At 46.2% G+C, this 15,481-nt stretch overlaps 1 protein-coding gene across 1 annotated transcript in view; it reads right to left on the minus strand.

Annotated features, from left to right (window-relative positions):
- The window catches only part of Ephb1 (EPH receptor B1), a 448,050-nt gene that overhangs the window by 313,040 nt on the left and 119,529 nt on the right, over positions 1-15,481 (minus strand). Inside the window, exon 2 of the mRNA XM_028869941.2 lies at positions 431-495. Within this exon, the coding sequence (XP_028725774.1) occupies positions 431-495 (65 nt within the window). The remainder of the gene's footprint in view (positions 1-430; positions 496-15,481) is intronic.

Consider the following 15,481-nt stretch of genomic DNA (forward strand, 5'->3'; position numbering starts at 1 on the left):
ACATATACACTAACCAAATGAGTTAAAAATGTGTCTCTAGGGCGAACTCCAGGTACATGATAGCCTCAGCACTTCTGACCACCAGGCCCTTCCTCATGCTGTAGGCCTCTCTGCAGCCCTGTGGGAACTGCTGATCTCTGATGTGTTGCAAAGGCATTAGTGTTAATGTCTCCAGTCTGATACATCTATGGTCTACATCATCCAGGAGCTAGCTGTCTTGAAAGACTGGGTCATGAGATGCTCTACACCACACATAAAGGAGCAGCTCTGAGACCCCGTAGTGCTACTCTCTGGATAGGTAGTACACCCAACATTCCCTCTGTGCACTGCATTCCCACATGTATGCCTTTAGGAAAGCCCTGCACTTCCCAGACACCCTATGGACTCAGGACCTCCCTGTAGGACTGAAGGATGCTGGTCTGATACTCACCCCAGAGGCAGGATTGGCTGTCCATCCCAGCTCTGCAGTGGCCGTCCTTGTGTCCATCAATGTTTCTGCAAATCAGAAAGAGAAGAGTGCATGAAGCTATGTGTGACAGTAGCTGGTGCCAGTGCTGGTGCTGTGGTGGTAGCCTTGGGTATCTTCATACTCAGCCTCCTTTGCAACAACCAAGACACAGTGAGGGGACAGAGCTTGCTGAGACCCACTGCAGACCTCATGTTCTTCTCTCCAGAACTCCTCAGTTACCTGTGTGCCAGGACCCATCCTTACACTCACATCTTTATCCCCCACATCCAGCATCTATCCACATCACACCACTATCCAGGGGCTTTCTCAGGGCCATGCTGACCCAGTATCCAAACTGTATGCCTTCCTCTAGTCTTATTGGGTCCTCTGTGTGTCCTCCTCTATACCTAACTGCTTCTCCAGACTCTCTTCTCTCCCCACAAATTCCCCTGCCTCCTCCCTATTGATGCCCTTAGATGGCAATTCCCAGACACCAACTGCTCCCCTAAATCTCTTCCCACAAGTCTCTTTGCCCCTGGGCCAGACATATGTCCACCCTCTTCCCCAATAATCTGACAAGGGCTTAGAAAATTTGACAAACAGCAAGTCCAAAACAGGAATGTACTGTTTTAGCCTCAGCACAAGCACAGGTAAATATTTCTTTATCCCCTCTTGGTCTTCTTAACCTCTTGCTCGTAACCCAGTCTATCCCTGTCCCTAGGCAATGGCTGAACCATAGTCATTATAAAGTAAAAGCATTGTTTTTAATTTTCTAGAGATTGAATTATATACTATGTACTGCTTTTATCTGGCTGCTTTCAGGATAATAGTTTCAAGATGTACTCATATTTTGAGAATACTATAACTTTTCCTTTGTTATTATTTTTGTTGGTATTTGGGTGGGGGAAAACTTTTCTGAGCTAGGGTCTTATGGTGTTGTCCAAGTTGGCCTTGAACTCACAATTCTCCACACTCCAGCTCTTGAGTGCTCGGAAAACAAGTGTGTATCACCACACTCAGCTTCATTGCTTTTTATTGCTAAATGGAATCTCATTTTATGAATGCACTTCAATTTGTTCATATATTTACTCTTTTCCAGATTGGAATTATTACATGAAAGTAGGAGTAATCTTTCCAAATTTTCATCAACATTGCATACTGTGCCTTCTTCGTGGCTCAATAGTATTCTATCCTATGTATATATCACATCACATTTTTTAACTCCATTCATCTATCAGTGGCTATGTTGACTAATCCCACATTTTGGCTATTGTGAATAATGCTGTAATAAAGACAAGCATGAGGTTTCTCTTTGACACAATGATTCCATTCCTTTTTGGATATATATTCAGACATGGGGTTTCTGAACAATACGGTAGTCATAGTTTAGTTTTTTTGAGAACCATCCCCTTCTATTTTTCATAGTGACCTTACTCAATTACATTCTCACTAGTGAGAAAGAATAAGTTCACCTTTCTCTCCTCCCTCGAAAAAAATTTTCCTGTATATGTTTATGCTGAACACATGTGTGTATGAGTCTTCACATGTGCTTGGGTGCACATGTATGCACGTGTGTGTGTGTAGGCCAAAGTTTGACATCAGGAATCTCCCTTGTTCTCTCGCCACTCTGAGAAGTGGGAATCTAGTTTCATTCTCCTGCATGTGTATATCTAACTTTGACAGATCCATTTATTGAAGAGACTGTCCTTTCTCCAATATATGCTCATGAAGCCTTGGTCAATGACTAGCTGTCTTATACTATGTTGTTTTGATTACTGTAGCTTTGTCACATGTTTTGAAGTCATGCATTATGATGTCTTCTACTTCATTCTTTTTGCATAACACTGCTTTAGGTATCCTGAATCTTGTCTATCTCCATATGAATTTTGTGATTGTCTTTTCTAGCTCTGAAGGGAATAACATTGGTATTTTGATGGATTGAGTTTGTGAATTACTTTGAGTAGAACGGACATTCTGACAAAGGTATTGTATGCTTCCAATCTCTGAGCAGTTTTCTTTCTGTTTTATATAATTCTATGATTTCTATAATATTGTTGGAAGGAGCAGTCTGGTGAGGCTGTGAATTCTATCAGTTTCTCTTGTCTGGAGACAACTTTTTTTCTTTCCTTCACTTCCAAAGGTAGACATTGCTGGGTATAATATTCTTAGTTGGCAGATTTGTTTCTTTCTAAACTTTGAATGTACCATTATCATTCCCTCTTAGCCTATACAGTTTCTGCAAAGAAAACTCTGCTGTTAGTCTGCCCAGAGCAGGGAGTCTCTTAATAAAAATGATCTGGCAGTTCTCACTGTGTTTAGAATTCTCTGTCTTGTAATTTTCATAGTTTGCATCTAAGCATCACAGAGAAGACCTTTGTAGGTCAAGTCTTTTTGAGATTTTTTTTGGGGGGCTGCCTGGGCCTGGATGTCTGTATCTCTCTCCAAAGTTAGGGACATTTGCTACTATTATTGAATACTTTTTCTCTGTCTTTCCCATCCCTTCACTTCCTTGAACACTGATAATTTGAAAATAATTTGTTCAATGGTGCTCCAAAAGTCCTAACCCTCAAAACACACTGTCCCCTGCTTTTTATGACCTGGGATGTTTCAAAAGATTCAGCTTCCAGTTCAGTAATCCTTTCTTCTTTCTGATGGAGTCTGTCAGTGAGGCTCTTAACTCTATTTTATGTTTGAATTCCTGAGTTCTTCAGTCCAGCCTTTGCTTGATTCTTTCCCACGGTCTCCATCCCTTCACTATATTCCTCATTCATGCTGTGAGTCGTTTTCTTAAAATCTCACTGATTCATCTGTTTGTATTCTCTTGATTCTCACTGAGTATCCCTGCAATCATTATTTTGAATTGCATGCCAGGCATCTCATCATTTTCCTTTTCTTCAGGGTCTTTTGCTAGAGAGTAGTGTACTCCTTTGGAGGCATTGTATCTCTGTGCTCCTTCATATTTACTGTGTCTCCACATCAATGTTTGCACATCCCAAAGATTATGTGTCTCCTCCAATTGAAGGGCAGCCTTCATATGAACATCTTTCAGCTGAAGATGTTTCTTAGTGTAGTTATCTGGTAGACTGAGTTAGATTTAGTTCCAGGTTAGTGCCACAGTACAGTCACTATAAAGATTCTTTGGCTAGAATCAATAGCTTTTAAGATGGTGCATGTGACAGTGGGGCCCATCTGATTTCAGATTGTGTGGGAGCAGGGACATTCTAGCAGCCAAGTGGATGTAGTGACTGGTGCATAGAGCAGTGGTGGTAGGATACCTATTACATAGACTCTTGTGATGAGGATAGCAATGCTAGGCTAGCTAATGTCTTAGGATGAGCACCTCTGTCACTGATGGTCCCCTATAATGGCAGTGGTAGCACTGGGAACATGAAGAGTATGAGGGATGTGTCCCTAAACCTCACTGGGGTGAGAATTGCTGGTAGCAGAGATCTAGTAAGAGGCATGTCCTTGGGCCTCTCAGTGGTGTACTCTGAAGGTACTAGAGGATGGGGGACCATAACAGGAAGCAGTGGTATATGCTGGCAGCAGCATTGAATGGCAGGGAGGCATGGACTGGAGAGGCCCAGGTCCCAGAAGGCAAGCACGTTGTTTCTTTGGGTCTTGGGGCTTGTACCATGTACTGTGCTGAACCACCTGTCTCTGTTGTACAGGGCACTACACGGGTTTGTATTCTGGAGTCAGAGTTGTACTGCTAGGTCTAGTTGAGTTCATGAAGCTTTCATGCATTGTGCAAGTTTGGGAGAATGTTCGCTGGGCACCCAGGATGAGCACAGGCAGAAGTGTATGTTCCCATTGGGGAGAGGCATATGAATCTCTACAGTAGCTCTATCCTCAAAAGGACACTACTTGCATCATTCTAGTAGTCAAAGGAAGAGGAGGAAGGAGACCATGTAGGCTCCTTCTCTGGAAAATGCCATGGTGCAAATTCCAGGCAGCAATCTCAACTTAGCCCTGGCCGATCATGACTATGGAATTCTCGTATAGCTAGACTGCAGTTGTCCCTGGAAGTGGGGCTCTTCCAGGACTGTTCTATTGACCATTTCCCCAAAAAATGGTCATCTCCCCAACCAGGGGCTCAGGGTCTTGGTTCTTGCTTTTCTTTGCCCCTCTCTGGGCAGCTATCCTAGGTCTCCCTGTCTCACAGGGCTTCCATTACTCCCTCAGCATTCACTTCACTATGTTGGTTCCTGGTTGGGGAGGCAAGCACCTCCTGCCTCTATCCAGCCTTCCTGGGGTCTCCTCAGAGGTCTTTGTATCTTCTGGACCCTGGTCTTTTTTCAGATACACACTTTGTAAATATTTACTCTCATTCGGGTGCTTGCCTTTCATTTTCTTGGCAGTGTCTTTTCAAAAGCCCAAGTTTTTACTTTTGACAAAGCCAAATTCATCAAGTGATGGTTGATGCATTCTGTATGCTGTGAATATGTGTTGCTCTGATTGGTTGATAAATAAAGCTGTTTGGTCAATGGTGAAGCAAAATAAGGTTAGGCATGACATTCTAACTAGAGAGAGAGAAAGGAGAAAGACAGTAGAGGAGACGCTGCCAGCCACCACCAAGAGAAGCAAGATGTAAAGATACCAGTAAGTCATGAGCCATGTGGCAAAGTATAGATTTATAGATGGGTTAATTTAAGGTGTAAGAGCTATCTAGCAAGAAGCCTGAGCCATTAGGTGATACAGTTCATAATTAATATAAGCTTCTGTGTGTTCATTGGATCTGAGTGGCTGTGGGACCATGGGGCTGTGGGAGCTGGGCAGGACCAGGAAAACTTACAACCACAATCAAGCTTTTCTTTCATAGTCTACTATCCTATCTGAGAATTCTTTGCTCAGCCCAAAGGTAAAAAGTTTTTTTTTTTTTTCACCTAGTACTTTATGATTCATTTTGAGTTAAAAATTTTGGATATATCATAGAAGTTATAAGTCAATATGGTTTTTTAGATGGTCATCAAATTGTTCCAGACATGCAATTTTTCCCTATGACATGAGGCCTTGCTTTCTTGCTCAGGCTGACCCAGAACTCCTGAGCCCAAGTGGTCCTCATGCCTCAGCCTCCTGAGTAGCTGAGATGACAGCTGTGTGGTCCAGCACCCCACCAGAGTGACGTCTTTGACAACCCACACACTCTGGTGGACGTGTCTTACTCATTCAGACTCTCAAGGGTATGGACATATCCACAGAGTCGTACAGCCCATCCAGCTGCAGAAATGCAGAAAACACAGAGGTGGGTAGGTATAGATGAGCCTTTTTCCCTCTGGCTTCCCACTACCTCCCCTACACCAGGTGAACAGCCATTCCATACTCATTGCTTCAGGAAAAAGATATGAAAGTGGAAAGCAGAGTTAAAATCTTTGGATTTGAAGGAAACAAGCCTCAAGGCAGAAACCAAAGGTTTAAAGAGAAACTGGAGGTAAAGTATGGGAATGAACTCAAGAGAGACAATGATGACTGGTATCATCACCAGAATGCTTCAGTGGGTAAAGGACTTGCTATACAAGCATGGTGAACTGAGTTCAGATCCTTAGCAGCCATATAAAAGGAGGACACACGTCTATAATCTCAGCACTGGGGAGGCATCAACTGGAGGATCCTGGTGATTGGTTGGCCAGCCTGTCTAGCCAAAATGGTAAACTCCTGGTTCAGTAGGAGATCCTGTCTCAATAAAGTGAATAGCAATCAAAGACACCCAACATGGACCTCTGGCCTTCACACATGGGTGCATGTTCAACTACACACACACACACACACACACACACACACACACACACCACATACACCACACACATCTCATACACACACACATACACACATATCATATATCACACACACACACATCACACACACACACTCCACATCACACACACACACACACACACACACATACCACAGACAAACCACATACAACACACATACACAACACACACATACACAGACATACCACATACACCACACAAACATCTCACACACACATACACACACACCACACACAGACAAACCACATACACCACACACACACACACACACACACACACACACACACCACAGACAAACCACATACACCACACAACCACACACACACACACATACACACACAGGCACACACACTCAACAAAGAAGTCCTTGATGTATTCATTGGTCAGTACTACTCCTGAAGGTTGTCTACCCCAGAGCCCAAGATGGAAGTCAGTTCCAGACACAGGGCCCTGGACATCCACCGTCCCAGCAGGTGAAAACACAGCCAGTGGCCTCACCAGCTAAGGGCCACTAGAGGAGCTTCAAGGAGCCTGAGGGCCTGAGCAAGTCTAATTAATGAGGGACCATAAAGAAGCATCTGCCTGGACCTCAAACAAGGGCCCGGCAGTCACCAGGAGCCTGTGTGGAATGCATGGCACATGGATATCTGTAGGGCCAGGACCAAGAGGACCACAGAAAGCCTCCCCTGCCACGCGAGAGTGTGTACCACTGCCGGAAGCACAGCGAGCATCTCTGCCCCAGTGGAGTGAGAGCGCACATTTGGAAGCTGCCTAGGAGAAGGAAAAGCTGCACTTTCTTGCCCTCTTTGGGCTTGGGTTAGGGTGGAGCCCAGAGCTATCCCATGAAAAACACTAGAGCAGGCATCGTGAGTCTGTTTTCTCCTCCACCTGCCGACAGCTGGGGTCCTGGCGAAGAGCAAGCTTCCCTTCTCTCCTCGTCTCCACTTCACAGCACTAATAATGATCATAATGACATACCACATTTACATAATACACTTCTCAGAAGGTACTCCAGGAGCCCCTGTAGAAGCTCATCTCAGTGATCATTAAAATATCTCTGCCAGGTGGGTCTGAAGCAGGAACAAAAGCACTCATATGACAGAACAGGAAACCAAGGCACAGAGAGGGATGCCGCTTTCTGAAAGGTCACACAGCTTCCCATCCTGGCACAAAAAAGCCTCAAATCCCAGCTCAAGCCCCACCAGGCAGATTTGGAAGTTTCCTGCAGCTCTGGGATTAAGGAAGCAATGGGGGCACTTTCTGATTGGGCCATGAAGCCACAAAAGCTCCCAGAATGCAACTCAGCACCAACCACAGAACCTCACTGGAGGGGCCCTGAGTTGGCTGGAGATGACAGTGGCAGAGGAAATGGAGTCCAGAATCAAAACTCAGAATAGGATTTCATTTTCAAACCTTCCGGGGACTCCTTTGTTCTGTTAATTCCATAAATACAACCTCAGTCTCCATAACAGTCACAGGCACCTGCTTTAGAATGTAATTGAATCTGCTCATGAATAGTATTTTCCATGCAGTCTATTGGACAGAAGCTGTGGCAAGAGAAATCCATCTCTTTGCATCCCGACCAGCATGGAGACAGAGGACCACAGACACGTGAGCCATCCACTCCATGTGATTAAGGTTAGTTGCTCTTCTGGCATGGGGCACTCCTGATTACAGCTTTCCACTCTGGGGGGGCTGAATAAAAGTGATCTGGGGAGGTTTACCTCCCTCTGGAGAGGAAGCGACCACTCATTTGCATTTATAAAGCATATTGAGATTCTGGCAGAAAGTTATGGTGGAAGCACAATTCAATATTTACCGTCACTTCTGCTCCCAAACAGCGGCACGGGGACCAGACCAGCTGGAAGGGCATGTGTTGCTGTCAGATCCAAAGATGCCTGCAGGGGACAGGGCTCTGGGACTCATGCCCATCACCTCCTAGGCTCTGCCCCTCTGGGAGCTCATGTATAGTATGGAAAAAAAAAAAAAAAACACTGGGTTTGGGAAGACAGGTCCAGGACCCAGCGCTCAACACCTCCATCTCTCCCCTCTTCATCTGAAGAATATGGTCTCATAGGGAAGATACCGGGGGGGGGGGGGAGCAAAGCATGTGTTATCATTGCTGTAGTAACTTCATCATTCCCAGCTCATGGTCCTGGTCTATGGGGAGAATCTGACCCACTAGTACCTACTAGCCCATAAGGTATCTCTAGAAAGGTAACGATGCATTTCCAACCCATCACCTCTCCATGCCCTTGCATGGGTGAGAACAGATGTGTGCCCTGGATGAGCTCATGGACAGGAAATAAAGCTACACCTGGCCTCCTGGTCGCCTGTGCCCATGAGAGGGTGACTAGAGAACTCAAGGCAATGTGCAAGGGTTTTCTGCACAGTGGTATCAGTGTGCCTGCCTCAGTGGGTCCTGCTGATCTCCTTGCCTAGGTGAAGTCAGCTTTCAAGAAGGAAAAATAAAGTCACTGTATACTGTCCCGCCCACCCTTTGGACAGGGACTGGGGGAGTGGCTTTCAGATCAACACTGGGAGGGGCAAAGCAGGTGGAAGGGAATTGAGTGACAGTCCAAAGCGGGGACAGAAGGGGGCTCTGGCAGGAGCTAGGCTGACTGACGGAAGGAAGATGCAAAGAGGAGCCTGGCAAAATGAACTCTTTACCCCAGGGGACATTTTTCTTTAGAGACTTCAGCACAAGAACCTCATGACCCACTGTGGCAACCTGTGGGGCCACACCTGGGGACCTGGGTGTAAGTCCTGGTCTAGGCTTCCTCTAAGGGAAAGGAGGCAGCTGCTGCCGGGCTTTGATGGCAGTTTCTCTTTCTGTCTCCATTGGCATCTGTGGATGTATTGATATTTGAGGGAGAATTAGATACCTGTCGTGATAAAAGAGAGATAAATAAGCTCTCTTTGTTCGCTTCAGCCATTCTTTTTTTGGAGAGACATGGATTAGACATTCAGTTGATTTACAATGTCCTCCACAGTGGTAACAATATACACAGGCTCAGAAGAATGGGGGAACAGGGCTTCCGGTCGTTTCTGAGGCAATGCCTGATGGGTACTTGACGAGACAAGCCCACCAAGCAGGGACCAGTGCCACCATGCAGTCCTTTCTCGATAGCCCACAAGACTCCAGAACTGGGAGCCACAGCCTGGTGTGCTTCAAAAACCAGGCTCCTGTCCCCTGGACACAAGAAGCTGAGAGTCTTGCCCCATGGCAGACATGGCTTAAGCAGCCCCAGCTTCTTCCTTCGCAAGGAATCATGGGAGGGGACTGTGCAGTGGTGGCAAAAAGGTGTCCGAGTAAACTTGTACAAAAGTCTTTGAGGAATATGTGGGGGTGGGGCACAGTGCAGACTCCAGAAATAAAATGAGAACAGACAGACAAGGCAGCCCTCGGCCAGCTTGCAGCCAACCAGGAAACAGAAACTAATGCAATACTCATGCAAGTAAATCTGTAGTTCTATCCTCAGTGAGTGACAGGAAGGTGGCACGCAGGGACACTAATGAACAATGAATTTTAAAAGAGTAGGGTGTTGAAGGATATTTGATCAACACTGTGTGAAGATGTGTCTCTATCCTTGCTTGCCTGCCTAAGACATCTTCTGATTGGTTTAATAAAGAGCTGAACTGCCAATAGCTAGTCAGGAAAGGATAGGCTGGACTTCTGGGCAGAGATAGGAACTCTGGGAAGAATCTGAGAGGTGGAGATTCCCCAGCCAGACATGGAGGAAGTGGGATGCATGGTAATGAGCAGAGGTAACAAGGCACGTGTCAGAACATAGATTAATATAAATGGGTCAATTTAAGTTATAAGAGCTAGTTGGGAGCAAGCCTAAGCTAAGTCCAAGCTTTCATAATTAATAAAAAGTCTCTGCATCATTATTCGGGAGCTGGTGGTCCAAAGAAAGTCTGACTACAGTGGGTCATGGGTTGGCACATCTACGCCCTGACAGGCAGCTGGCACTTGTCCCCTCCCTTTCCCAGTTCTTGGCTCTTGAAAGCCCATGGACAGATTACTAATACACCCCCACACCTCCACACACCACAAACATATGACTGCACGTGCACACATGCATACATGTACAGCCCTAAGACCTAGCCCACACTGGCAGGTATAAGGTGACTCTCCCCAACCCCAGCTGCAACTCCAGTGTGTGCTAGGGGCCATGAGTGAGCACAGCTAAGTTTTCTGCCTTTCCCAGGGACCTCCACGCTACCCCAGACCCAGCCCTGCACCCTGGGCAAGCCAGCCTCAGCCCTGCACATTGGGCAATCTACACCTGTTAGAGCCCCTGGATGACACCTGCCTAGCCCTTGAGATGTTCTGTGGCCCTCTGGAGCCACAGCTCTAACAAGGGTGTCAGCACCAAAGGTGACCAAGTCCAGTTTCCTAGCATGTCCAAGTCTCCTGCAGCAGTACAGACTGGCCACCGAGGATTGGGTCCCTGTTCCTCTGCATTGGCTCAAAATGAACCCAGGAAGAGGCTTTGCCAGCTCTGAGTTTGGGGATAGGCTTGGTTGACTGTCAACTGCTAAGTGTACCAGCCAGGCACTTAATAAAGGCCCATGTTCTGGCAAATCTGAAGCATGAGCCCAGTAAAGCTGCAGAAGGCTGAAGTGAGAATGTACTCCAATTAGGTTTCCATACCCCACTTCCACCCATGGGCCACCCCACCTACATCTCTCTGCATTCATTCTTCCTCCTCCTCTTTCTCCACACTAAAACTTCCCTCCAAATTTTCCTGCCACCTTTCTCTAGCACCTGCATTTTTGTATGTGTGTGATACATATGTACATGTGTATGTATGGGGGTGTACACGCACATGTGTATGTAGGTGCATACAGAGGTCAGAGGCTGACATTTTATTCTTTGAGACAGGGTCTCTCATTGAGCCAGGAGCTCAATGACTTGGCTAGGCTGTCTGGCCATCAAGCTTCAGAGATCCACTTGTCTCTGCTTCCCGGTAATAATCACAAATGTATGCCACTACATCGCCTAGATTTTTATGTGGGTGCCAGAGATCTTAATTCAGGTTCTTATGCTTCTACAGCAAGCACTTTACTAACTGAGCTATTTCCCCAGCCACTGGCATTTGGTTTTGATTTCCTTCTTTTCCTTAGTTTCCTATCAAAACATTTGCCAACTTCCATTGCTTCCTCCTTCAAGGCACCCATTTCCTCTGTGTATGTCTTTCCTGCCTGCACCCTGGGTCCAGGCTCCATCCTGCACACTGGGACCCACCTCCCAAGTGATGTCTCACCAGAAGCCCCATCTGAACTGCCCTCTATGCCGCTGACATCCTCATCATCTGCTGCCAGTGCAAATCATTCAGCTTTGGAGGAGGCTGTATAACCACACCAAAGAAAGCTTTATCCAACATCAGGTCCTCTGACCACCGAATGACATCACTCTCAAGAGTTCATCCAGAGGAAACAACGGCCAAAGAAAGGTGGAAGGAAGGCCCTGTTTCATGACGATGTTCATCTCCGCACTGTCTACAGCTGAGGTTCTGACAGTAACCCATCCTCACGCACATACCAGCAGTGTTGTGGAAGGGTGTGCACAAGGATGTGAGCCCCCAAACACACATCAGGAAACAGTTGGGTGTGCCCCAAAGATGCCATTCAAGTGATGCTTCAACTGGGAGACCTACTTATGCAGGGACAGAGTAGCAAGAGGCAAGTTCTGCTGGGATAGGCACACCTCTTTACAGTTAAGAATTCTATGTCATTATATTGTCTTACAATACCAAAGTTCAGAGACACAAATTTAACATTATCTTCTGGAAATTCCTCTTGCAGCACACCTTCCCTCCCTACTCTGTGACTCTACTGACTGGGGAATTGTTAATAATGTCTGCCCTTCCAAGACCGCTCTGATCCAGAGATACCTCCTCCAAACTATCCCTCAAAATAAACTTCTCTCACTCCCTGGTCCTTGTGCTGTTCCTCCTTCCTGGAATGGCCTCTTCATCCTCTCCATCTGCTGAAATAGGAGGTCATAAAGCCTGCCCTAGCTCTACCCATGGATGTCCACCTTGTTCTAAGTAACTCTCACTTCCTCAGTGTCTGGTTTGAGTTATTGCATTTGAGCACCAAGAGAGGTTAGAGCTGTGGCTTTGACTCTGAGTTTCACTGCATGCCTGCTCCCGCTACCATAACCATCAATAAACCCTAAAGACACATGTTCAATTCCCAGCAGTGAGTAAACCACAGCCCAATTATGCTGTGGAATAATCCTTTTGTACACTGTGAATATATATTATTCTCATTAGTTTATAAAGAACTGACTGGCCCATAGCTGGACAAGAAGAGATTGGGTGGGAGAGCCAAACTGAGAATGCTGGGAAGGAGAAGGGTGGAGTCTGGAGTCACTAGCAGACTCAGGGAGAAGCAAGATGGGCATGCTGTATTGAGAAAAGGTACCAAGCCACATGGCAAAACATAGATAAGAAATGTGGGTTAATTTAAATGTAAGAGTTAGCTAGTAATAAGCCTGAGCTATTGACTGAGCATTTGTAATTAATATTAAATCTCTGTGTGGTTACTTGAAAGCAGCTTGCAGGACAGAAACTTCCACCTACTCAGCTAGGTTTCAAAGGTCTTGTCCCTTAACAGCAAGCATCCTCTCCTGCACCTCCCTTGGCCAATAGCATTGGCCCTGAAAGAAGCTCTATATCAAGTACACTCATTTGACTAACACCTATTTACTAGCTTTGCCAAGTGTAAATCTTAGGCAAATGGAGGCTATTATTATGCATGTCTCCATTGATTGACGGGTGGTAATGGCCAGCAAGGAAGAGAAACAAGCTTGAGTAAACTGAATGAGCCAATCCAACCCATCTGTTGAATGACTGACTGATTGAATGAGTCTGAACAGGCATTCAAATTGGAAATACAAACTGTGAAATTTGCTCTTTTAAAGGACATACAGATCTGCACAGTCCTCCCTGCCACGCCTTTCTCCTTCTGCCTCTTTTATGTTTCAGGGTACAATTAATTATGGTAAATAAAAGGAGCCACAGCTTACATGGGTCACAGCACAGTGCCTCACAGGGTTGGGATAGGCTCCAAATCTAGTACCAGTTCACACACGGGGCCTACCTTAAGAATGATCAGGAAGCTAGATGTGGTTCCGATGCCCCTCCTGCCAAAAGCCCTTCTGAGCCAGGTTCTTAGAGAAACAGGCTCAGCTCCTGCCTAGGAACAAGATTGGGGTGGGGTACCAGGAAGTGTTGAAATGCCTTGGAAGGGTTCTGTTCCCTGACCAGCCCAGCCTTGAACTTGCTGTGTGACTTACACAGATCCACTTCTTTTCTGACTCAGAGGGTCTCTATGGCTCCTAGTTCTGATATATAAGAAACATAGCAAGCAATTAAAGGGAACCTCTGTCCCAGGGTGACCTCTGCATCTTCATCCACATGCATGACTGGACCCCATGGTGGTGTGGGAGTGTGTAGGCTTGTACTATGTAGGAGCTCCACTAATAAGATATGGAGCTAGCTGACTAGAAAGGCTCCACAAAGGCACCACTACCCAACTGACTTAAAAACAAAAGAAATGTATTGTCTCCCTGTTCCTGAGGCCAGAATTCTTGAAGCAGGCTATCAGGAGGGCCATACTCCCTCTAAAACCTATAGGGCAGAGGCATCCCTTGCCTTCTCTGGTGGTCGCCCAGTTAGTGGTGTTTTGTCTCCCTTCAGCCTAGACATCTCTCCTTTCATTTACTATGGACATTTTATAAGTACATACCAGTCATGCTATAGAAGAATCTACCCAACTCTGGTATGAATCAGTCTTAACTAATACCTGAAATAAAGCTGTTCCCCGCTGAGGTCACACTGCCGGTTATGGGAGGTTAGGACTCAGGTATCTTTTTTCCCAGGGAACACAAATCAACTCATAACAAGAGAGGGAAGACACTTGGAAACATGGTTGTGAGATGTCTCCCATCCAATGGCTGGGCTTCATACAGATATAAATGAGACCAGATATCTTCAAAGTCCCCCATACTAGCAATCAAGGATAAAGGCTCTCCATTTGGTCCTTCAGACCCTCTCAACTTGCTCTATCCTGGGAAGAACTTTGCAGGCTGGATCAGCAGGGCACATCCCTCACCAGCAGAAGCATGAGGGATGTGGGGATTGACAGGCCACATGAACATTCCCAGCTCTTCTTCCTTAACTGTAGAGGGTGGTGACCCTCTCCAACAGCTGTGATCTGGTGACATGGCTTCTTTCAAGTCTACAGATGGTGAAAGCCAGGGCTGTTGCTAATTTCCAAGGGCCGCACCATCTTTGTTGTCTTCAACTCTAAGCAAACCCTTAAAAAAATGTTATGGAACTTTACATGGGGAAGAGATGAACAAGAAATAAATAGGAACGAGATATATTTACCCCCAGATAGATCATAAACAATGATAAACCAAAGCAGTGATACTTTCAGCCACCCCACTGAAAAGCAGACCCCAACATGGGTGACAACTGAGGAAATCTGCATCCATGGAGCTTCCTGCACAGCTTACAGGGAGCTCACATGGACTGAGTCTCCTCTCCCTACCAGTTGTTTCTGTTTCTATAACCCTGGGGAGCAGCTTGTCCATCTTGTAATTTTGTCAAATTCCTGAGTCAGGTAAGCTGCATGGTCACGGTTGTACCACCAACCCCCAACAAGGAGGAAATACCCGTAGAGCATCATCATTAATCTCCCCTCAGTCGCCTCTTTAGACTGTGCCATTTATTCCTTCCAAGTCCCCGATGACACGTGGAGTTAGGCAGCACCCCCGTCTGGGGTCCCCTCTCCATCTAGCCCTAGTTGTCTATACAAGAAGACAGCCACCACAACAACATGCTGACCATACTGGACGTGGAGTAGACAGACCTGAGTGAGCCTTAGCTCTAGCGCTGTCTACTTGTATGACCTCAAGCAAGTTGCTTAGACCCTTAAAATTAATGTTCAGTCACCCTCTCAATGAGGACAACAACATCTGCTTTGCCAGGTAATGGAGGGGAGTCAGTGAAATATTCACCAACCACTTACTGTAGCTTCTGGGCAGTTTTATATGGTCTGGAAAGAGCAGCTGTGTTAGAGTGCATGACTGATAACGAGAAGCAGCGTCTCCTCATGGCCCAAGCTCTTTAGCTTTACCAGGGGAGACTTCTAGCTATCTAACTCCGATGCTCATTGTGAAGGGTGGGCACTGCCTCTACCCAACCCTGCCTCTAAACCAACCTCAGTAGCCACAGCT

Source organism: Peromyscus leucopus, chromosome 7, assembly GCF_004664715.2.
Source record: "Peromyscus leucopus breed LL Stock chromosome 7, UCI_PerLeu_2.1, whole genome shotgun sequence".
Classification (NCBI taxonomy): domain Eukaryota; kingdom Metazoa; phylum Chordata; class Mammalia; order Rodentia; family Cricetidae; genus Peromyscus; species Peromyscus leucopus.